Genomic DNA, 23557 nt, shown 5'->3' with positions numbered 1-23557 from the left:
GGAGGAGCGCGCGGTGCAGAGACGCGTGTACCTACAGACAGACACGCCCATTTAGGGGGCGTCCTATATGTCACCCGCCCACACTGTTTATAATCATTTGTTAACTAGTCATACTAGTTTTAGACTACGCAGTTCAATTTGAAGCCCTTTGGAATGAAGACGTTTGGGTTAAACTAAACTATGTTTAAATAGGCAATTCTTGATATTTTAGTGTTTTATGTGAATTTATAGGTTGAATAGTATGTACAATGGAATGAAAAATTTTAGGCAATGTGATTCAATTATATATTTTTAATTATTTAATTATCTGCTCCGGGTGTGTGTGCACTTTGGATGGGTTAAATGCTTAGCACAAATTCAGAGTATGGGTCACCACTTGGCCACATGTCAGGTCACTTTCACATTCACTTTTTAATATGGTAGTATAGGCTACAAACTTTATAATGTAATTCATTCATTTATTTTATTTATTTTTTTTCTATACCCTGTACTGCTTAAATATTCTTGAATTTTGAGTCTGGTTCATGGTGTTGCCTTAAAATTATTAAGTAAATAATAATTAAAAAAATTAAGTAAAAATTAGTTTTTTTTTTTATTATTATTTACTTAAATTTTAAGGCAACGGGTTTCCTCAATTTTTTTTTAAGTTAAGTCAACTTATCACTTTTTACAGTGCAATTATTAAATGGATGCCACCTTATTGGGACAATAAAGCCCTCCCTACACCTACCCTAATCCCACCCGATACTAATATTTTGAACTTTTTTATTATTTCCTTCATTTTTATTGAAAATAAATGCCTTTCTGATGCAATATGAGATTTGAAAAGGGAGAAAAAAAGTTCGGCAAAAGGCAGATTCGAACTCGTGTCGATTGCGTCAAATTGCACATGCCTTACTATCTACTGAAGTAGCTCTTTTTTTAGTGTTGACTAACCCAATCACACGTTGGTGGGCAGAATTAGTGTAAATAGCCTTTGCCAACAAGGCGGGCTATTTGCACTTAATTAAAGTAAAAGTTTAGGGCAAACTTGTTGTATTAAACAATATGCACATATGCACACTGGTGGTGGTTGAGGAGAGACCCCCCCCCCCCCCCCCCCCCCCCACATGATTGTAAAGCGCTTTGGGTGTACAGCAATACACAATAAAGCGCTATATAAATGCATCATTCAATATATATATTGTATTAAAGCACGTTGTTTGACAGACTATTTACTTATTATTATTTACCCATTTAATTATAGCACATTAAGTGGCTGTGTCCAGTATGATTGAAATTGAAAGTGTGCATCATCCTAATTAAAGAGATGAAAATGAAAATCATTTACTCCCTTTATGTCGTCTACACCTGACAAACCTGTTGGTTATGATTACCAGCATTCTTCAAAGTATCTTATCTTGAGTTCTGCACAAAAACAAAAGAATGTGTGGGATTTGAGGTAATAATGTAAATGATGACAGATTTCGGGGTTAACTATACTTTTAAGTAAATTAGTAGAAACACTTTTCAGTAGTCATCACTGTGCAGAAAAATAACAGTGAATGGCAAAATAAAAGCACTGCTCTGTGTTCACAGGTGTCTGAGGAACATCTGCCATTTCTTCTGTGATGATACTTGTCTTGGTTACTACAAAACATAGGTTAAAAGACATTTGTGGCACATTTAAGAGAAATATTCAGTTATTCCTGTATGTCTCTACATGCTAAGTGAAGAAGCAACTAAAGTGGCCACATAACTGTGATTCTGTGTTTTGTTATAGTCAGTTACGTGTGTTTTGGTTGGTGAGCACCTGTACATATAATTCTGCTTACATAGCAACTGTAAAAGCAGGACAGAGCTAATACAGATGATCTCAGACATATTGATGCATATACATTTGATTGCAGTGCATTGGCATAGTAAAAATCACTGCAACTAGCTTATATATTTAGTTACCCGGATAGCACATGTACGTCTGCAAGATGTCTGTTAAAGATCTCTTTATCTGGAAAGCATCTGCTGTCTACAAATGTCTGGCAAACGTCTTTCAGATGTCAGTTTTACATACATTCTAAATCATATACATCTTAAAGACATATAATAGACGTCTATTTGACATCTAAAAGGAAACTTCCTATAGACGTATTGCAGATGAGCAAACACCATAAAAAAATACGTCTTGCAGATGTAAATGCAGACATCAAATAGACGTCTCAGAGATGTACGTGTGCTATCAGGGTAACTGAGATTATTTGAAAAGAACGTTCTTCTATACAATTATAATACCAATAGTACAAACAAATCCTCTTCACTCTAACATGCTTGACGTAATTACATGCAGTTACATTCATAAAAATAAGAATGTGGAAACTAAAAGTACAAACCTTTCGCCTTGTATGTGCTGGACCGTCATCATCCTCCTCTTCTTCATCTGTTTGTTTGCGGATCGGATTGTTGCTTCTCAAAGTTTAGTGCAGCGTAAACATTCTAGACTCACATAAATGTACTTAAATCAAAGATCAAAAACATTTTGTTGATTTATTAGCTTTAGGTAGAACCTAATGAAAGTTTTCTGGCAAATCAGCAGCTTTGCATACGAATTTAACCTTTTGCAAGTTTCATTATGAACTTGCTAAATAAAATACTAAAATGTAAAAACGCATCTATGCTTACGAGAAATATTTAATCAAAAGTATCCCATACATCCACATCTCTTGGTAAATAATCCATTGTGATTTGCTGTTATCACGGCCCAGAGCACAGCAGATAGACTGTGCTCTGTACAATATATATATATATATATATATATATATATATATAGTTGTAGCAATCAGATACTAAATAAATAATATATTCATTATGGTGTATTAACACAATTATTTAAATGTGGGTAATAGGATGAGCATAAGTAATACAGATGTTTAAATGCATCTTAATTTATTTACAATTCAAAAACAGTAGATTGGTCTGTTTGAAAATACATAGTCCCAAAGTTCAAGGAGGATTGCCAGCAGCAGTCTGAGGGAATATGAATGATTCCAGTTCAAAAGACAGAGAGGGTGAAAGTGAATTCACTCCTAATGATTATCCTCTGGTCCCTGTATAAGACACTTCATAGGACAAAATAAGAACCTGACCACAGCAAGATATCATTTGCCTTGGTTTGAAAAATGCAGTTCACCGTTATTTCCAAGCGTTTATTGTGCAGTCACAGTGCCTGGGTTATGAGATTCATTTGAAACTATTCACACTTGTCTGCAAAGCCCGAGTAGTTCCCAGTGTTTAAATGTTGTTCATTCAATGAGATCCTAAAGAAAAAACAAAAAAGTTAACAAGCGAATGCAAAAATAAATAATCAACTACAATAAATAAAAACTGCTAAATTCAGTGGATACAGGCGAGGATAATATTGATCGATTCATCAAGCTTACATCATCTGAGTCCTCCTGGACCTGGAAACCACTTAGTTTGCCATTGGGCCTGCTCTCATTGCTACCACACAGATCATCTTCTTGGAGTTGCAGAGCCGAAAAGCGATAAGCAGGTGACCTGCAGGGGGAAGAATTTGACCAATAGTGAATCTGACTTCTGCAAGGCATATCTTGTATGAGAAATAATGGCAATCAAGTTTTATCATATCGACCTTACCTTTGCCTACAGTTTATCCTCCTTGAAGTGATTATTAAAGCTGCAATAATAACCAAACCAATGACCCCCACACAAGTACACACCACAATAAGAACCAGCATGCCTGGCTGCAAATAGAAAGACAATAAATAAATGTTCATCAGCCATGTTTTTATTTATGTATTCTTTTAAAAGCGCTGATTGATTTATAAACAAAATTCATATTGATTTTCAGAAATACATTACTCTTCCTCATATTGGTTAAGTTTATTTATACTCTTTATATTGCAACATACATGATAAGTGTTTTTACTTAGTTTTTTGGCCACTGTATAGTGAATAATGAAATAATTGTCATGAGAAATGGGCCACTCACTAATCTCTTAGTATGTGAATTTGGTGGTGGTGAAATGTCCTTCCCACAAAGCTTTTTGAAAACATCTTCTGGCCTGTCACCCCCCTCACATTTATCACCAGGAATCTTACGATACCTGTTTAACACAGAGGTATACTTATAACAATGAAGTGTATGTATGTGTGGGTTTTAAAATGTTGTTATATAGAAATCAAGATATATTTCACCATCACCCTGTATACTGCAGGTCATCTAGCTCCCCATTTAAGCAAATATCCTGGGTTTGATTCAGGAAGTTGGGTTGTAGGTGGCACTCTGAGGTGTTTTCATGCCGATAGAAACCGTACTCGCTGTTGACAGGAGAGATGTTCAGAAAACGCTTTTGTTTGGTCATAAGCAGAAGTCCAAACCTCAGTGTGGTGCAGTTTTTCCTACCACATGTAGTCTTCTCTAGTGCATGGACATGGACGCTGCTGCCTGCTGACCACATATCCTCTCCCATTTCTGCATGCTGACAGTTTCTTTAGTCTTCTAAACGTCTCTTTGTAGCCCAAGAGGCATCCGTCTGTTTCTGGGTCAGAGTCATAGTCAGAGTGCGCCAACCAATGCACATAGTCCTCTTCACCACCTACGAAAAGACATGATTTGGACAAACTTCTAAGACTAGATATTGCATTTTCACAATTGTGGTACAGATATAAATGATATTGATGAGTGTGAGCAGTTGCATTACTTTTCCACGCAGTCATATTCATCATTTTTACCTGGTAGATGATAAAACTGGTGGAAAAACATTTTCTTATATTAAAGAAGATACTTGAGCTAGACTATCAGAGACTTAAGCCAGTAATCAAGCACCTATTAATAACCCAGAACACTGAGGAACTACACATTTGTTCTGCACTTTTGGCACTAGGTGGACCCCCTGTCAGAAGCTTTTAGTCCAACTGAGCATATTAAATTGGCGACAGAGCTTGTTGTTAAGAGAGATCACTCCATTTGGCTATTCAGCTTAGTGAACAAGTGCACAGAAAAAAGAACAGAAGTGACGAAAGCAACCAAACTACGAAGTTAAGTGGACAAAATGGTATACAAGCACTGCTTTGTTTGTGGTTTGTATATCCACAGTCCTAGCTATTCTAGCTTCCGTTTTTAAATGAAAAATACAAAATGTTTTTACAAACCCAATTCCAAAAAAGTTGGGACACTGTACAAATTGTGAATAAAAACAGAATGCAATGATGTGGAAGTTTCAAATTTCAATATTTTATTCAGAATACAACATAGATGACATATGAAATGTTTAAACTGAGAAAATGTATAATTTTAAGGGAAAAATAAGTTTATTTTAAATTTCATGGCATCAACACATCTCAAAAAAGTTGGGACAAGGCCATGTTTACCACTGTGTGGCATCCCCTCTTCTTTTTATAACAGTCTGTAAACGTTTGGGGACTGAGGAGACAAGTTGCTCAAGTTTAGGAATAGGAATGTTGTCCTATTCTTGTCTAATACAGGCTTCTAGTTGCTCAACTGTCTTAGGTCTTCTTTGTCGCATCTTCCTCTTTATGATGCGCCAAATGTTTTCTATGGGTGAAAGATCTGGACTGCAGGCTGGCCATTTCAGTACCTGGATCCTCCTTCTACGCAGCCATGATGTTGTAATTGATGCAGTATGTGGTCTGGCATTCTCATGTTGTAAAATGCAAGGTCTTCCCTGAAAGAGACAACGTCTGGATGGGAGCATATGTTGTTCTAGAACTTGGATATACCTTTCAGCATTGATGGTGCCTTTCCAGATGTGTAAGCTGCCCATGCCACACGCACTCATGCAAACCCATACCATCAGAGATGCAGGCTTCTGAACTGAGAGCTGATAACAACTTGGGTTGTCCTTGTCCTCTTTAGTCCGGATGACATGGCGTCCCAATTTTCCAAAAAGAACTTCAAATTTTGATTCGTCTGACCACAGAACAGTTTTCCATTTTGCCACAGTCCATTTTAAATAAGCCTTGGCCCAGAGAAAACGCCTGCGCTTCTGGATCATGTTTAGATATGACTTCTTTTTTGACCTATAGAGTTTTACCCGGCAACGGCGAATGGCACGGTGGATTGTGTTCACCGATAATGTTTTCTGGAAGTATTCCTGAGCCCATGTTGTGATTTCCATTACAGTAGCATTCCTGTATGTGATGCAGTGCCGTCTAAGGGCCCGAAGATCACGGGCATCCAGTATGGTTTTCCGGCCTTGACCCTTACGCACAGAGATTGTTCCAGATTCTCTGAATCTTTGGATGATATTATGCACTGTAGATGATGATAACTTCAAACTCTTTGCAATTTTTATCTGAGAAACTCCTTTCTTATATTGCTCCACTATTTTTCGCTGCAGCATTGGGGGAATTGGTGATCATCTTGCCATCTTGACTTCTGAGAGACACTGCCACTCTGAGCAGCTCTTTTTATACCCAATCATGTTGCCAATTGACCTAATAAGTTGCAAATTGGTCCTCCAGCTGTTCCTTATATGTACATTTAACTTTTCCGGCCTCTTATTGCTACCTGTCCCAACTTTTTTGGAATGTGTAGCTCTCATGAAATCCAAAATGAGCCAATATTTGGCATGACATTTCAAAATGTCTCACTTTCAACATTTGATATGTTATCTATATTCTATTGTGAATAAAATATAAATTTATGAGATTTGTAAATTATTGCATTCCTTTTTTATTCGTAATTTGTACAGTGTCCCAACTTTTTTGGAATCGGGTTTGTAAATGACAAAGACTACTGCCACCAGCTGGTATGGAGAGTTATTTCCTCTCACGCAAGTTCAGAATGCATGTGCTAGTTGCTCATTGGCTGTAGTTTTTTGCAGCGTGTTCAAGTGCAACTTTTTTGGTTCAGGCGCAGTGTCAACTGACCCTTCGCAAAGACCCGCACCCCTTCATTACAGTTGCTATGTCCAACAAGCCATGGCTCTCTCACGCCACACATCATGTTCTCACACAGTGAAAAATACATCGCTGAACAAAGACAAAACTGCCAACATGCCAACAGACAAAATACCATTTTCAAGTTCAAGTCCACCAACGTTAATCTACTCTCCTGTCTGGTTTGTTTGTCAGACAAAATAGCACATTCGGCATTATGATTGGTCAGGTCGCTTGTCAGTCGAACTCCCAGCAAAGGGTCAATTCTATACTATTCATTGATTTGTGTTTGAGCTTTGAAGATATAGTATGATACTGGATCTGAATTCTGCCCATAATTCTTGAAACATTTCTTACATTCTCTGGTGAGCAGGTGCTCAAAGTCTATGGTGACAGCCACCCACATTGGCTGATCATCATCATCTGGGCGGTAGCCGAAAATGCTGATATTCATTGTCTTTGTGCCTGGCTCGGATACCAGTCCTGCCAAGAAGATCGGGTGGTCTGTGAAATTAAATACCTTCCAGCAATGTCCTTCATCTGTGGAAAACCTGCAAATATTCAGACAGTCAATGACCACAAATTACACGTTTGTTCTTTCAGAACGAGAACAATTTGTAATACAACTGCAGGGCAAGTGATAGTGTGTTACTTTATTGAGCTGATCTGTCTGTCTCTATGCGCCTCCACAGCCACTATCAGCCCTCCAGAGTCCAGGATGCTGTAGTGGTGAGGTCCTCTCAGAGTCCCCCACCAGGTGTAACCTCCGTCTCCAGACATGTACACATCCGGCCGAGCGGCTGAAATGGAGTCACCGACACTACCTGCAGTGACATTTAATATTTTGACAAGTTTGAATGTTAAGTTGTGGAAGTTGTGGAGATAGATTGTAGGAGATAGTACCATGGGCGATGACCAGACCAATGGTGGTAGGTTCAGAGAGAGGCAGCATGGGAGTGATTCCACTGAAGTGACTGTGCTCTCCGTGAATATGCAGGTTACACTGGAACAGAAAATGAAAACAGTCTCACACACATGCATTTACAGTAACCTTTAAAGTTGCCATGAAATGAAAAAAATGGAACCTTCCATCTCACAATCCAATCAATAACCGATGAACCAAGTCATTTGGTTGTCACCACCTTTTTTTTTCTTTTCCAATAATCTGTTATACTCAGATATACAGTATGTCACAAAATGGAAGAAAAGATCTGTTGCTACTTCTGTTTCATTGCTTTGAAGGAAATCAAAATTGGTCTTTTAACTTTAAGGGCTAATCTGTGTGCTAATGTATTGATAAACGTTTTATTTAGCAGATGTAATCATTTAAAATTGCCTTTCGTGAAATGTTTGTCTAATTTTAAAATCTTCAATACGTTCTTCCCCAACTTCCTGTTTGAACAGAAAACAAATCAACAGAATGGGAAAAACAATTGCACTTATAGAAACTTTAACTTTAATCAAATGCAATTTCTCATCACTCAGTCTTCAGTTGTTACCTTTTTTGAGGTTTCTGAACAATTCACATTCTCTGGCTTCTTCAGAAATCTCCATCGCCCACCTTTGTCGAATGTAATGACTGAACGGATGCGTCCATCTGTGGCCCAAGAGGAGTAAGACATCTTTTAGTGATGACATATAAACGATACCAACACAAGTGTGATTGGCCATTTGGCACTTAAAGGGATAGTTCATCTGAAAATGAGAATTCTGTCATCTGTCAAATATTTTTCAACCCCATAAATTGAATTTTTCTTTCATCTTTGAAAAATAACTTTTTTCAGAGGTTTATCCCTCCATTGAAAGTCCATTCCACTTAAACATTGATGCTTCAGAAAGTTTGTAAAAGAAATTCATATACATTAGTTATAATACTTTAGTATTATAATGCATTCGCTTTATTTGATGAATAGATTTAAAGGGATAGTTTACCCAAAAATAAAAATTCTGTCATTATTTACTCCGCTTCATGTCGTTTCAAACCCGTAAGGCCTTCATTCATCTTCGGAACACAAATTAAGATATTTTGATGAAATCCGAGAGCTTTCTGACCGCAACGCAACTGACGTATTAAAGACCCAGAAAGGTAGTAAGGACATTGTTAAAATAGTCTATGTGACATCAGTGGTTCAACCGTAATGTTATGAAACTACAAGAATACTTTTTGTGTGGAAAGAAAACAAAAATAATGATTTTATTCAACGATTTCTTCTACTGTGCCGTTTTTACAAGTAGAGGAATGCACACGTATGCATCGTGGTACTCTCATGAATGGCAGTGGAGACTGACCCGGAAGAGAAGAAATCATTGAAGTTGTTATTTTTGTTTTCTTTTTGCACAAAAAGTAATCTCATAGCTTCATAACATTACGGTTGAACCACAGATCTCACATAGACTATTTTAGCGATGTCCTTACTACCCTTTTGGGTTCTGAGCATGTCAGCTGCGTTGCTGTCTATGCAGGATCAGAAAGCTCTCGGATTTCATCAAAAATATCTTAACTTGTGTTCTGAAGATGAACAAAGGTCTTTAATTTAGGATTTTTAATGCACACACATACAGTGGGGCAAATAAGTATTTGATACACTGCCGATTTTTCAAGTTTTCCCACTTACAAAGAATGGAGAGAGCTGTCATTCTCATCGTAGGTACACCTCAACTGTGATACAGAATATAAAAAAAAAATCCAGAAAATCACATTGTATGATTTTTGAAAAATGTATTTCCATTTTATTGCATGAAATAAGTATTTGATACAATAGAAAAATAGAACTTAATATTTGGTACAGACACCTTTGTGTCTGGACTTTGCGCACGCTGCAGGATTTTAATCCATGACGGTGTAGTGTGTTACTAATGGTAACCGTTGAGACTGTGGTCCCAGCTATCTTCAGGTCATTGACCAGGTGAGACCTTGCATGGAGCCCCAGTCCGAGGGAGATTGACAGTCATCTTGAATTTCTTCCATTTTCTAATAAATGCGCCAACAGTTGTTGCCTTCTCACCAAGCTATTTGCCTATTGTCCTGTAGCCCATCCCAGCCTTGTGCAAGTCTACAATTTTGTCCCTAGTGTCCTTAGACAGCTCTTTGGTCTTGCCCATAGTGGAGAGGTTGGAGTCTGATTGATTGAGTGTGTGAACAGGTGCAATTAATACAGGTAATGAGTGGAGGATAGGAGGGCTTCTTAAAGACAAACTAACAGGTCTGTGAGAGCCAGAATTCTTGCTGGTTGGTAGGTGATCAAATACTTTTCATGCAATAAAATGGAAGTTAATTGTTCAAAAATCATACAATGTGATTTTCTGGATTTTTTTTAGATTCTGTCTCCCATAGTTGAGGTGTACCTACGATGAGAATGGCAGATCTCTCCATTCTTTGTAAGTGGGAAAACTTGAAAAATCGGCAGTGTATAAAATACTTATTTGCCCCACTGTAAAGAACATCAAATATGGTAAACGGAAGCTCAAATGTACTTCCTTGATGCAGAATTTTAATTTCTGGGTGAACTAACCCTTTAGGCAACCTTTAAGACAAACTAAATCACATGAAACAAGTGTTCATACCCTCCTCCAGTATGTTGGTGAGATAGACCCCTCTTAAAGATGTAACGTTTGTGAAATCACTCTTCCCCTCCCCACCAAACAGGTGGCGCTCCAGAGACTTAGAATATAGGATTCCACGGTCATCAGAGGTGTAGATTGTCCCAAAATATGTGTCTTCTGTAAGCATGTGAGATCACATCACATATAAACACTCCGCTGACACAGCTTACTCTCAGACGAGATAAGAGATCAGCCGTAAGCCATCATTATTCACAAATATACATAGCAAACGCATCTAACTGGCTTCATGTGACAAAATGGGAATCGAACATCCAATGAGAAACAGATCAACATGTAATAGGCATGATGGGAGATAAGATAACTCTTTACATGAGCCATGGACTGTATGTGATACATACATGTAAATACAATGAGGGGTGTATTTGTATGTAACCTCCAAGGCCTGACTGAAAGACTACACCATCCTCACTCTTATCTGTTTCCAGTGATCGTCACAGCACAAAGACCTCCAGACTTGAAGATGAATAGCGTACACACTGACCCAAAAGAGTCTAGCATTTTGTGCAGAGACATACTATGATATGTCAGCACAAAGTGGAACCTGTTTGACAAGTCCAGTCTCAACACAGTTAAACTGACAACAACAGTGGTTGAGCTGTTAAATAATACTGATACTTTTCTTTTACACCTCTCACAGGATGGAGAAGGAAGTTAAAAAGCATGAAACGGCACCTCCAGGGTTGTCCACATGCATGAAGATCATGTCCTCGTCACCGTCCAAAACGGAGTAGAACTGCAAACAGACATCAAGAGTGAGTCAAACAGTTGCACACAGCTCTCCAGTCATGTCTGAGGTTGTGACAGGTTTTTTTCTGTCAAATCAGCAGGACCAACTTGAAATGGGGAGTAACAGTACAACTCTCATACATTTCCCTACATTACATATTTATGAAAGTAAAATAATAATACAAAATAAATACATTTTATTATAGGAATTAACAATAAGTAATAAATTATTATTATATTTATATTATTTATTATAAACAAATAAAAATTTAATACATTTAATTATATTAGTTCATAATAATACTTTATAATAATAATAATGAATATACACAGTACACATACATATATAATGTAAACAAAAACTTTTATTTTGTATGCGATTAATCGCGATTAATTGTTTGACAGCATTAATATATATATATATATATATATATATATATATATATTCAAAGTAATTAATGAAAAGTAATACATTTTTTAGTTTTTTATTAGTGTGTTCAAACGTTTGTGTGTTTTTCACACCTGCTCTGTAGTTGCTGACGGTAGCTGAGCTTTTCTGAAATGGTCACCCTGGTCTGAGGACACATAGATGACACGGGGAGAGCCCTGTAAACACAACATGTCATAAATCAATCACACTTTGATGATTCTTACAGGAGGGAAAATGAAAAAGTGTGGGCACCATGGTGTGTGTTCATGTGGGTGAACACATGCTTGAGTGTGCATGTTGTCTGAGTTCCACACCAGTTTTTCCATGACAGAGGTAAACAGGAAGCCACCGATGTATCCGAAGGAGAAGGTGTTGTTGGCGATGGTGGTGAAAGATTGTCCGAAATCCTGTGTCCGTCTCAGAATGAGCTCACCTCGTCTTGCTGCCTCCACTGGTTCAAACCCAATTAATAATTTACCATTTAATCGATAAGCATTAAATTGCCAATTTTCTCAGTTGTACATAAAATGTATCTCAAAGAACATGAGTTATTCATGTCTAATGATTCCTTTAATGTTATTTAATGAAAAAAAAAACATAAATGAAATCACGCACCAGTTTCTTTTGGACTGGAACTGAAGAAAAGAGTGATTCCAGATCCCCTTGAAAGGAATAAAAAAGGGTAACTCTATTTACTTACAGAATATATATATATATATATATATATATATATATATAGAGAGAGAGAGAGAGAGAGAGAGAGAGATAAAATCTAAATATTCAAATACACAGACATCTGAAATGTTTAGTTTCTTGTTCAGTTACTCAGTCACCGTTATTGTTCTCACCATGTGAACGTGTGAACTCCTTCGTGAACTTTAGACCAACTTTTCCCAAAGTCTTGTGAGAGCCATAGCCCATCCTGAAGAGAGAGAGCATGTCAACAAACTGTCACATATGACATCTTAAGTGTCTTAACTGTCAGCTAATTAAAATTACAATAAGGGGATGGCAGAACCCCCTCACAAAACCTTACTCACATCAATGCTGATGACCACAAGGTATTTTGGGTCCTGGTAGTGGAACTGAATGGCCTGTGCTGGATGGAATGGAAGCTGCACTGATCTGAACGTCACACCAGCATCCATTGACGTAAAAATAACTCCTCCTGGGGTTTCGGTGAAAGGCAGGTTGGCTGTTAGAATCACCTGTAATGTTGACAAAAAGTGATATAATTTACTTATATAACAATAAAGGGCAGAAATCATGAAGAGGGGAAATTATAGTGTAGGTTTGTTTTTTGGTTTTTGAGATGATGACAAAAGTTAGTTCCAAAGAACTAACACACAGCAGAATATTAGCTTCACACCAACCCCACTTCAGAGTAAGTTAAGAAAAAACTGTGGTTTCATGTTGAGTTGAACACAAAGCGGCTTATGTCATTAGCAATGCCTTTTAAAACCATGAGCTGTCTTGAGACAATTGTAAGTTAATGTCATGGCCTCTTCTGTTTTGGACAGAATCTCTGTGGTGTCAGAATGTAAAATACTGTCACATTTTGACAACTACATACAATGACAAAGTGAAAAAAAGTCATGCTGTTTCTAATATTATTATTAGTTATCAGAATTAGTTAAGACAAGTTGACTTGTGACTTTCTCAGAGATATGGCTTCAGACTTGACACATTTATTTACCTGTTGAGGGTTCCCGGGTCCAGCACTTATCCCAAAGTCCTTCTTTATAAACGTGTTGTTAATGGCATGGGAGACATCATGAAAAGATTTCCCATAGTCTTCACTATAAAAAGATAGTAAATCAGTAAAGAAGTCCAAAACAGCTGATGATTTTTGACTGTTTTGAGATCGGGATCTGTGGCTGAGTAAAAGCCTAAATTGGCCACATTGGTCTACTTTAGGGGGGTGCCTAGTCCTGTTCCCGGGGATCTCTTGTCTTGCAAAGTTCAGCTCCAACCCTGATTAAACACAACTAAACCAGCTAATGAAGATCTTCAGGAGCACTTGATAATTACAGACAGGTATGTTTGGAGCAGGGCTAGAAGTGAAGTCTGCAGGTACACAGATCTCCAGGAACAGGATTGGGCACCTCTGGTCTATATGTTATTTAGGTACAAATTGCAAAACTGACCTCCTATAAAGGCGCGATGAACCGCCTTCATAAAAAGAGTCCGAGGGAGCGCTGAGTGTGGAAAGAACCAGGATTACCTGGGATGGACAGAAAAAGGGTTCACACACTATCCCTGCAAAATTTCTTTAAATAAAATAATATATAAAACCTTTAAAGTGAAGAAAACTACATTATCCATTCAAAATTTTAATTTTTAACCTTAAAACAGAGAACTTAGATGATATAATGATTAGTAATCTTTAGATGATTTGGCAAGACTGACTAACCCCAGTTCCATCTCCAACCCATGTGAGGGTAAAACTGGATCCATCATCACCATGAAACCCCGTCTAGAAAAAGACCAGAGGACAGAGTTGCACATATGTTCTGGCTGTCATTTAAAGGAATCGTTCACTCTAAAATGTATTATTTTTTTTACTCTTCCTAGTGTTGTTCCAAACCTATAGGACTTTAATATTATTATTATCATTATTATTATTATATAAAAAGATATGAACATTGTTTCAGTTTTCTATTTCAGTGTCCAAAACAACATTGGACACATAAATAAATGAAATGTCTTAATTTTGCTACTCCCAACAATCAGTTAAAATATCTGTTAGTAAATACAGAAATACTTTTATTGCTACTATAACCTTTGTCACCGTAACATTCAGGTAAATTGGGTCACCTTTTGACATTCATCTCAATGTCAAAAGTAAAACGCCACAATAATAAAAAAAAGTTTTCGGATTGAGTGAATACTTCAGCATCTCGTTCTCACCTCGTGTGTGTGGCTGAGCAGAAGCTCTTGGTCTCTGGGTGACAGTGGAGACTTGCATGCTGTGAAACGCGCTTGTCCCGTCCAGGTGTCCCGTCTGTCTCTCGAGTGACCGCGTGGAGTCCGAGAGAAAGTCACTGTCCCCGCGTTGCGCTTCCCATGAACTAACGCGTCCTCGCTTAGGACCAGTAAGCACACACTACCCAACACAAGCAGTGTCCAGTTCATGACTGTATGGACTGATAGAAAGAAGTAAGTTTCCTAATGCCTCAGAAGATGCGCCACTGTCCGGGCTCCGCCTCAAGGCAAGTGTCTCAAAGCGATGTGAGCTGCCTACCTCATCAACAGCATATCGTTCCGAGTCAGCATTATGGCTAAAATATGCTGCACAAGCCTGTACTGCCAAACAAAGCAACATTTTGGGACATTATAGACGTGTACAGGGCGTTTGGGCATCAGGTGCAGGCGCAAATTATAATAAATCGTTTTGTAAACTTAGGCATACTCATGGCCTTCAAAATATAACAATCCGTAATTTTTTTAATTTTATTCTTTGTATTGTTGCCTACCGCTTCAATTGACAATTTTTTTTACTACATTTTTTTTGGCAGACAATTTGTTGAGTTGTTACGTTCTTAATTATTCGGTCACAAGTAAACATCAATAAAACGAGAGGACACAATAATGTTCTTTATTAAAAACACGTTTAACAGAATAAAATCATTATTATTTATCATAATACCCATGTCATCCCTACAGAAATGTGACAAATAAACCTCAGGTTCACAGATTAAAGTTTAATTTGATGAAAAGGTGCCGTCTCCCATTTGGACTCATATAAAACATGGCTTCTCATGTTTGAAACATTTTACAGATCATTTTCAATATGTACAACACAAACCAACAATTTATGTAAACTTTAGAAGCCCTGTCCCTCCGTTAGAATAATACAACCAGACAAATAATTAATAAATAATGCAACAGGCTTTTCTTAAAACATCTCTGAAATTCTGTTGCAAAGCACCATGAGTCGTTTAAAAGAAAACAGGTCACAAATGTCACAGTATGTTCAGTTTTTGGCCCATGGTGAATGTAAGCACACAGGTAGTGGTTAAGAAAGGTCTGGAAGTGCGTCCCGTGGGCTTGAGAGTCTCTCTCTGTCTCTGTCTCTGTCCAGAGGAGCAGCCAGCTCTTCCAGCTGCTGTTGCTGACTGTTTTCCAACTCTTCCAAGCGTCTCCGCAGCACAGACAACTCCCTCTGGTGCTGATCCTCCTGAGAAAGGAAATGCAGAAACAGATGAGTGGGGTGAAGAGGGGACAAAGACAGAGAAGAGGATGGGAAAGTTGCAGATTTATATCCTGGGTTTTGTTATGGCTGACAAGAGAATATTGTACACCGTGGATGGGATGTTTGCAGACACCTGTATGTTTGAGAAGATGGACTCTGCTGGGATGAGGAGGGACTGGGCCAGAGGGGTAGAGGAGGTCATTTGGTTGCCCAGCAACAGACGACGGAACTCATTGTGTCTCCTCTGCAGCTCCTTCAGACGCTTGCTGAGCTGAGCATGTTCTTCAGAGTAGGAGGATTTCCTGAGCGCACACACATAAATAAAAAATATTATTTAAAAAACACATACATACTTTAGTCCCCTGATAGTGTTATAAACTGAAGCAGGAAGTACTTTCTGGCTGTGCTTGCTTCAATTTCAAGTTCTTCTAACTTGGCTTCTAGGAGCTGAATCTTGTCTTGGAGTTTGTTTTCTTTCAGTTCTGTCATGGTTTTCCTCTGGATAAGAAAAGACAAATAATGCAACTTTAATAATAACAATTGTCGTGACAAAAAATACAATACAATATAAAAATACCAAACAAGATAAAAGTATCAGCAAGCTGTCAACCTTAGTGCCAAAAACAAGTTTGTACCTTTTTCTGTGCAAATGCTGCCCTCTGCAGGCGCTCTTTGGCCTGGCTGTATTTCACCCGTAATTCTGCTTCTTCTTCCTGCAGTTTGTGTTTCTCTTCCAACCATTCCACCCGCCTTTCCTCCACCAACCTATGACAATAAATGATTGACATTTCACTTAATTTAACTATTCGCTGTTCACTACATTGTTACAATTTTTAGGCTATTTTCATGGGAAGAACTGTAAAATCGCATTAACTATTAATCATACAAATTTGATTAATTATTAATTATAATAAAGGAAATAGGGATATACAAACAGGATCATTTACATACAGAAATATATATATTTATTTTTTCTATAATATATAGATAAAAATTGAAGAAGTGGACATGTTTAGAAAGTGAACAGGAAATTATGATAGTAAAGGGGGAATGGAAATCAGTCAATATCACTAGCTAGATTTGAGTCACATCATTCATATGAGCACCAAGGATCAACGTGAGTAATATTTGCGAATTATTAGGCCATGCCTCTGATATATTCACATATGATGATATGGTTTAATTTTTTTTTTTTTTTGGTTTAATTTTTAAGATGATTTAATATAGCTGTCAGGACAAAAAAAAAAAAAAAAAAGATCTAATGTACCATTATAAACAAATCACACGTAGTTGTAATTGAAGGGGAAAATGTCTATCAAGCACTTTTCTAATACAAGTTGAATCTTGCTTTGAAACCAACATTTCATCTTACCAACTCTCAAGCCTCTAATCTGAAGAAATGCTAAATGGCATGTTTTGATGATCGCTCAGCAAGCTGTCAGCATTCTCTAAAATATTTTTGGTTCTCATTTGACAGTAAATGAGTAAATGCTAGTATCCTGGTTATGATAAGGCGTACCTCTCGGCTTCCTGTTGGGTCCGTTCCATTTGTGTGCGTGCGCTCCGTAGGTCCTCTCTCACTCGCTCTAGACTTTCTCTCAGTCTGCTGTTGGTGTCCAAGAGCTCACTCTCAGAGTGAGACAGGGTTCCTATCTGTAGATTCAGCTCAGCGTTTTGCTGATAAACAATTTACAAAACAAGCTATTTGAGTTATATGATACGTCATAACTTCCATCTCTATATTACGTGCATTCACAGTAATTTCACTTATTTTCCAGTGCTTACTCGTCTCAGGTCTGCATTTTCTGCTCTTAAGGTCTCCAGCTCTTCCAGCTGTTGGCCCTGCTGCTGAATTTTGACTCTGGTTCACAAGCATTCATACAGAAAATCAAACAAGGGTTGAAAATCATACTATCTTACTGTATACAGCAACTGAGCATTTAATTTCTTGTCATTCAAAGTCAACATAAAAATGTTATTGTGAATGATTCAACTTAATTTTTTCAACAAGACCAGGAAGGAAAGAGGGTCAGTTTTGATTTCATGTGGACATTAAACAGAAATAAATGACTCTGAAGAAGCTTGCCTCAGGTTTTGCAGTTCTTTACGAACAGACTCTTCGCCTAATTGTGCGGCACGGAGACGTTCTTCCCACTCCTCTTTCTGAGAGTTCCCTGATGCCTCTTGAAGAGCTCTCTGCTGTTCAAGCTCAGATAAACGATTCTCCAGCTCCAGCCTGGTGAAAATTAAATAAATTCATTTGAATGTAAGCTTTGAATCAGTTCCTCGTCTGATATTAATAATAGTGCTTACTTTTCTTCCTGAAGGGCAGCCATCTTGTGTATCTCCTCCTCTCTTGCTGCCTGGACCCTGCGCACCATCTCACGCTCTTTTTCAGATATCACCTCTTTATTTCTCTCCAACGCTGACTTCAGGACTTCAATATCTGACTGCAGACCTGAGAGAGAGAAAGACACTGTTATTATTGTAAAACAGGTTCCAAGAAAGTAAATGAAAGAAAGGCAAGATGATTACCCTCTACTTGGCATTGCAGAGTATCTCGGTCTCTTTCTAGTTCTCCTTTGGCTCTGACACACTGTAGTTTTACGTTACTCAAGTCCAGCTTATGCGTGTGCTTCATCTCTTCAATCTGGCCAATAAACACACACAATCATCAGGATATATTACTACAGATGTCATGCATGTGGACTTGTAGTCATAAAATCTGCCTTGTCACTCAGGCTGTATTCACGCACCTGACTGTTGAGCGAATTGATCTCCCTTTCGGCTTTGTGCAGTTTGCCTGTGAGGAGTGTGTTTTGTTCCTGAGATAGATGGAGTTCACTTTCTGTCCGGTCCAACTGCATACGAATAGACTGCTTCTCTGCCTGAACCACCAACAGAGGGAAAGAGAAAAAAGCCTTCAAACTTCTTAATAAAAATCTATTTTTTATATTATTATTTTATGAAATAATATATATATATTTTTTATTATTTTTATTATTTATTAAAAAAAAAAAATCAATTAAATGTGACGTGTTTGTCAAATGGTGTGACATAAACATCACATATGAATAAAAAAAATTAAGATGTGCTTATTTAATTATAGAAATGCAGGCAATGATTTCTTAAAATATTTCAAATATTCTAAAATATTCATAATGAAATAAATATATAAAATAGTTAATATAAAAACCGAAATATCCTAAAAAGTGAACCAGAGGGATTTTTTTTTTCCCATCCATTAGGGATCTGCAACTAAATAATAGCTTTTAATCTTTTATATCCACCTTATGTTCAACTGTCCCAATACTTATGCTCACATCAGTGAGTGGGATGAACTCTAAAAGTGCTGTTCTTTTTATTTGGTAAAACATCTATGTGTTGAAACGGCTAATAATAAAATGTGACATTTTGTAGTTTTGTCTCATATCTTTTAATCATATTTGCAAATGTCTTGACTCCACAGCCAACAGAGCAATTTTGTCTTTACTGTTCCAATACTTTTGGAGGGCACTGTATAATATATAAAATGACAGAGTAGAGACGTAATTGGATATTGGAAATCCAGGAGGAAAAGGAATGTTTTTTCTTGCATCATGAGCATGTGTTTTACCCACTGTGCCAATGCTTTGACAAATTTGTTGTATCTATTAATATAAAAAAAAATCTGACATTTTACACTGTACTATACTGTTTTAACAGAAAGGCATAAACTTATTTGCCTCATCAAATCTTATTTGTATCATCAAAAACCTACAACTCTTTACTTTTATCCGCTCACCTCCAGTGCTTTTACTGCAGCCTGGGATTCAGCCAGCTGTCGGATCTGGATCCGCTGCACATTTTCGGCCTGAGCACCTGAGTTATTTCTCTCCGCCCTGAGTTCAGTGACCTCTGCCTCCAGTCCTTTGAGTCGCTGGTGGAGTTGAGCTTTCTCCCTCAGCAGGGCTTCAACACGCTTCCCGTCCCGTGCCGGGTCTCCGCTCTGCAGCTGAGCGGCCAGATCCTCCTTATCACGCTCAAGTCGGGCCACCTGCACAATCACATATATAACACTCCTTTATAAAGAGACACTGCTGGGTCAAAATTCTATTCGAAATGATAAAACATACATCAGCTTCATGCCGTATCCGTCTCTCCTCCAGGACTCGGACGTACTCCTCTTTCTGGTGATCAAACTCCGACGTGAGAAAAGTGAGGTCATAACGGAGCTTATTATATTCAGACCTGTAATTTTCTGCTTCCTGTCACAGAGAGAAATAAAAAAGGACATTTCAAGACTTTTTACACATTTCAAGTATTTTTTATAACATGTAGAAAAGACAAAGCAATCAGTTTGTTTCCATCTGTGATGGACAGGATTCTGGCTACAGCATGTACTCAGGTGGCTATCATGGGAACAGGAGTGGGAGTCAGCTGGTGTGGAGGGGCATCTTTTACCTCCTGCAGTTTGTTGAAGCGTTCTCTGATGGGAGCCTCCAAATCCTGCTGCACCTGTGCTTTCAAGAGCTCCAGCCGCTGAGGGGTCAGCACCTTAAACCCATGATCAACACAACACAAAAGTGCTACTTTGTCAGCAAAATGTCTAATTCGAGCATACTAAGACATTTACGTTTTCTTATCTCTGCAACACCAAGATATATTCATATCGGTGTTGATACTGTTAACTAAAACTATTTAAAAAATTTAAGTTATTGTGATTGAACTAAACTAGAACAAAATATGTAACCCTAGACCACAAAACCAGTCATAAGGGTCAATTTTTCAAAATTGAGATTTATACATCAACTGAAACCTGAATACATAATCTTTCCATTGATGTATGGTTTGTTATGATTGGACAATATTTGGCCAAGATATAACTATTTGAAAATCTGGAATCTGAGGGTGCAAAAAATTCTAAATATTGAGAAAATCATCTTTAAAGTTGTCCAAATGCATGTTACTAATCAAAAATTTAATTTTGATATATTTACAGTAGGAAATTTACAAAATATCTTCATGGAACATGATCTGTACTTAATGCCCTAATGATTTTTGCCATAAAAGAAAAATCTATTATTTTAACCCATACAATGTATTTTTGGCTATTGCTACAAATATACCCCAGCGACTTAAGACTGGTTTTGTGCTCCAGGGTCACATATAAATATTAGGTGAAAAGCTTAAACTTAAAAAAATAGAAATATTTTTGTGGCAACTAACTGAAATAAAGTGTAAGTTTACTAAAATTAATTGCTAAATAGTAAGTAATTACTAAAACTGAAATAAAATGTTAAATAGAAATCTTTAAAAATGTAATAAAAAATTGACAATAGTACATAACAAAATTACTTAAACTCAAAATGAAACTATATGATATATGACATTTTGATACTATATCAAAATGATAATATAAAACTGATAATATAAAAAAGTTAGCCAAAATCTGAAATTGTTGTACATAAATACAAAAAAAAAACGGTTTATACTTAATATTTATTACTTTAAAAAAGCTCTATATGCATTTATAAAAATCTTGGTTTTCTTGATTTCCATTTTGTCTGTGTATATAAATAAATACCTTTTTTTTTTTTTTTTGGTAATTTAAAAAAATAAAATCTAGACAAAATGTGGAGACATGGTGAGAATGATTTAATCTGGTTAATATTTTTCCTATTCCCCATATTTCCAGTTGTGTTATTATTTCACAGTTTGGCTTAAATTCACTATTACTCTAAAATGTGATAAATAGTCATAATAAAGAATGAGGAGGTGTGTCCAAACATTAAACTTGTATTTTATCACTATTTTTTGAATGTACAAAAATAATCAAATCATTAGAAATTTCTTGAAACTTTGAATATTGTAATATACGGTAGTTTCATATCTGAATATATGGACAACTAGTATTAGTATTCAACAAGTAACAACTAGTAAGTAAACTAGTGTTTTATATAATACTTTTAAATGACACAAAGAAATAACTTGCAATAAATAATCAAAGTTACTATATGTGTGCCTATATATGCAAATACACATCTAAAGTGTACCTGCAGTCTGAGCTCCTCCAGCTCACGTGTTTTATCCAGCAGTTCTCCTCTGAGCTCGGCCAGCAGCAGCTGCTGTTTCTCCTGAGCGACCTGGCGATCACCGAGCAGGCGTTTCAGTTCACTCTGTGCCCGCGTGTGTTCATCCTGCAGTCTGCACAAACACATTTGTCCAGCTTAACGTTTAAGTTTAACAAGATGTCTTACAGTATATAAGCAGTATTCGCTCACCTGGTGTGCTCCACTTTCAAGGTCTGATAGTTGGTCTTGTGGTTCTCACAGCGCATTCTCTCATCAATAAGCATCTTCTGGAGCTCCATATCGGAGCTGGTGAGTCCCGTCGAGCCGCTCAGGAGGACTGCTGCTTTCCTACCTCCTCCTGCCAGCTCCAGGTTTGGGAACTGGGCAGATGACTGCCCTAACGCTGGAGGGTTCATCTGGTCTATAGCAGAAAAAAGAGAGAAGGAACAAAAGCAAATGATTTTATACCTCCCCCAGAAACCACTACAACCTCAAGAGAGCTCTAAAAAAATGACAAAGATCTCAATCAACACAAATGACTCCACTTCAGCCAACCTAAGTCAAGAGATCCAGCCACATCTCATCAGGGCTGACTGTTTTAAACCATTTGTAAGAGCCTAGTTAGCATCTAATCACTACATGTGCAGCACAAGAGTCCTTAGTTGCTCCTCTGCTCTCAAGTGATTAGATTTGAAGCTCAGGCTGGTCTCCAGTGATTCACTCTGTGTTGTAGAAACACAGATACTCCAGCAAAAACACATAACGGCTTCCCATGTTGTCAGAGCAACTGAGCCACTGGGAAAACTTACCTAGCGCAAGATGAAGCACTTTGTGTTGTCTGTGAGTGGAAGGCAGTGCATAGATTGTCTGCTATATTGAAATGTCATGCAAATAATGTTTGATAAACACTGCATACTGCACTTATTTCATAAATAAACACCTCTGCTGGGCGTAAACTACTGCATGCGTTCAAAACTATACAAAATATAATAATACATTTGTGCATTAAGGTAAAAAGTAAATGATTTGAAAAGCTGCTGTAAAGTTACCTGATTCAACACTGACAGCGACGCACTGTCACGTGATGATGGTGATGGCGGCCAGAGGCACCTTTCAAAATAAAAGACTTGTTTCGACACGTTCCGTTCTGCTTGCGTTATACAAAGTTAACTAAATAATAATATTGACATCTTTATTTTTTTTTAAATACATTTGTTATTAATGTATTAATATTATTCATATTTACTTTTACATACACACACACACATTGTTGTATTAAATATGGATTTTCTTTTGTAATTTTAATAATTATTTTACATAATAATAAAACGAAATAATTAGAATTTTCTTACATTTATTTTACATATATCAATAAAAGCTGTATTTTTAAAATCAAAAATACAGAAAAAATAAAATTAAATTGTGAAAAATTATTGCAATTTCCAATCTCGGTTTCCTATTTTAATATTCTTTAAAATATAATTTATTTCTGTGATGCAGCGCTGAATTTTCCTCACCTATTACTCCAGTCTTCAGTGTCACATGATACTTCAGAAATCATTCTAATATGCTGATTTCTTATCAGTGTTGAAACTGTTGTGCTTTATATTTTTTGCAACCTGTGATACTTTT

General features: G+C 37.1%; 2 protein-coding genes across 3 annotated transcripts; both read right to left on the bottom strand.

Moving 5' to 3' along the window:
* Window positions 1–2904: 2904 nt before the first annotated feature.
* LOC306861247 (sortilin) lies at window positions 2905–14895 on the bottom strand. The gene is made up of 21 exons (XM_079403421.1): window positions 14588–14895; window positions 14091–14153; window positions 13825–13901; window positions 13374–13476; window positions 12718–12885; window positions 12526–12599; window positions 12293–12339; window positions 11992–12128; window positions 11770–11853; window positions 11194–11254; window positions 10462–10617; window positions 8397–8494; window positions 7801–7900; window positions 7550–7721; window positions 7255–7448; window positions 4400–4592; window positions 4198–4314; window positions 3986–4100; window positions 3631–3737; window positions 3414–3531; window positions 2905–3290 (listed from the first exon to the last, which is right to left on the bottom strand). Exons 1-21 carry the CDS (start codon window positions 14810–14812, stop codon window positions 3276–3278), a joined length of 2424 nt encoding a protein of 807 aa, XP_079259547.1. The 5' UTR covers window positions 14813–14895; the 3' UTR covers window positions 2905–3275.
* Window positions 14896–15252: 357 nt separating this feature from the next.
* On the bottom strand, window positions 15253–23011 carry cep83 (centrosomal protein 83). 2 transcript variants are annotated; one of them, XM_079403331.1, is made up of 17 exons: window positions 22975–23002; window positions 22735–22795; window positions 22136–22346; window positions 21908–22058; window positions 20316–20408; window positions 19988–20119; window positions 19657–19908; window positions 18629–18760; window positions 18408–18522; window positions 18186–18330; window positions 17959–18108; window positions 17658–17733; window positions 17392–17549; window positions 16508–16637; window positions 16267–16370; window positions 16006–16174; window positions 15253–15857 (listed from the first exon to the last, which is right to left on the bottom strand). In XM_079403331.1, the coding sequence occupies exons 3-17, from the start codon at window positions 22339–22341 to the stop codon at window positions 15696–15698; spliced, it is 2175 nt and encodes a 724-aa protein (XP_079259457.1). In that variant the 5' UTR covers window positions 22342–22346; window positions 22735–22795; window positions 22975–23002; the 3' UTR covers window positions 15253–15695. The 2 variants fall into 2 exon arrangements, with proteins under 2 accessions (XP_079259457.1, XP_079259456.1); XM_079403330.1 differs by lacking the exon at window positions 22735–22795 and having other exon boundaries at window positions 22975–23011.
* Window positions 23012–23557: the final 546 nt, after the last annotated feature.

This window comes from Barbus barbus (genome assembly GCF_936440315.1).
Source record: "Barbus barbus genome assembly, chromosome: 42".
Taxonomy (NCBI): domain Eukaryota; kingdom Metazoa; phylum Chordata; class Actinopteri; order Cypriniformes; family Cyprinidae; genus Barbus; species Barbus barbus.
The sequence above is the reverse complement of the archived record's forward strand: the minus strand, read 5'-3'. Positions and strand labels throughout refer to the sequence as shown.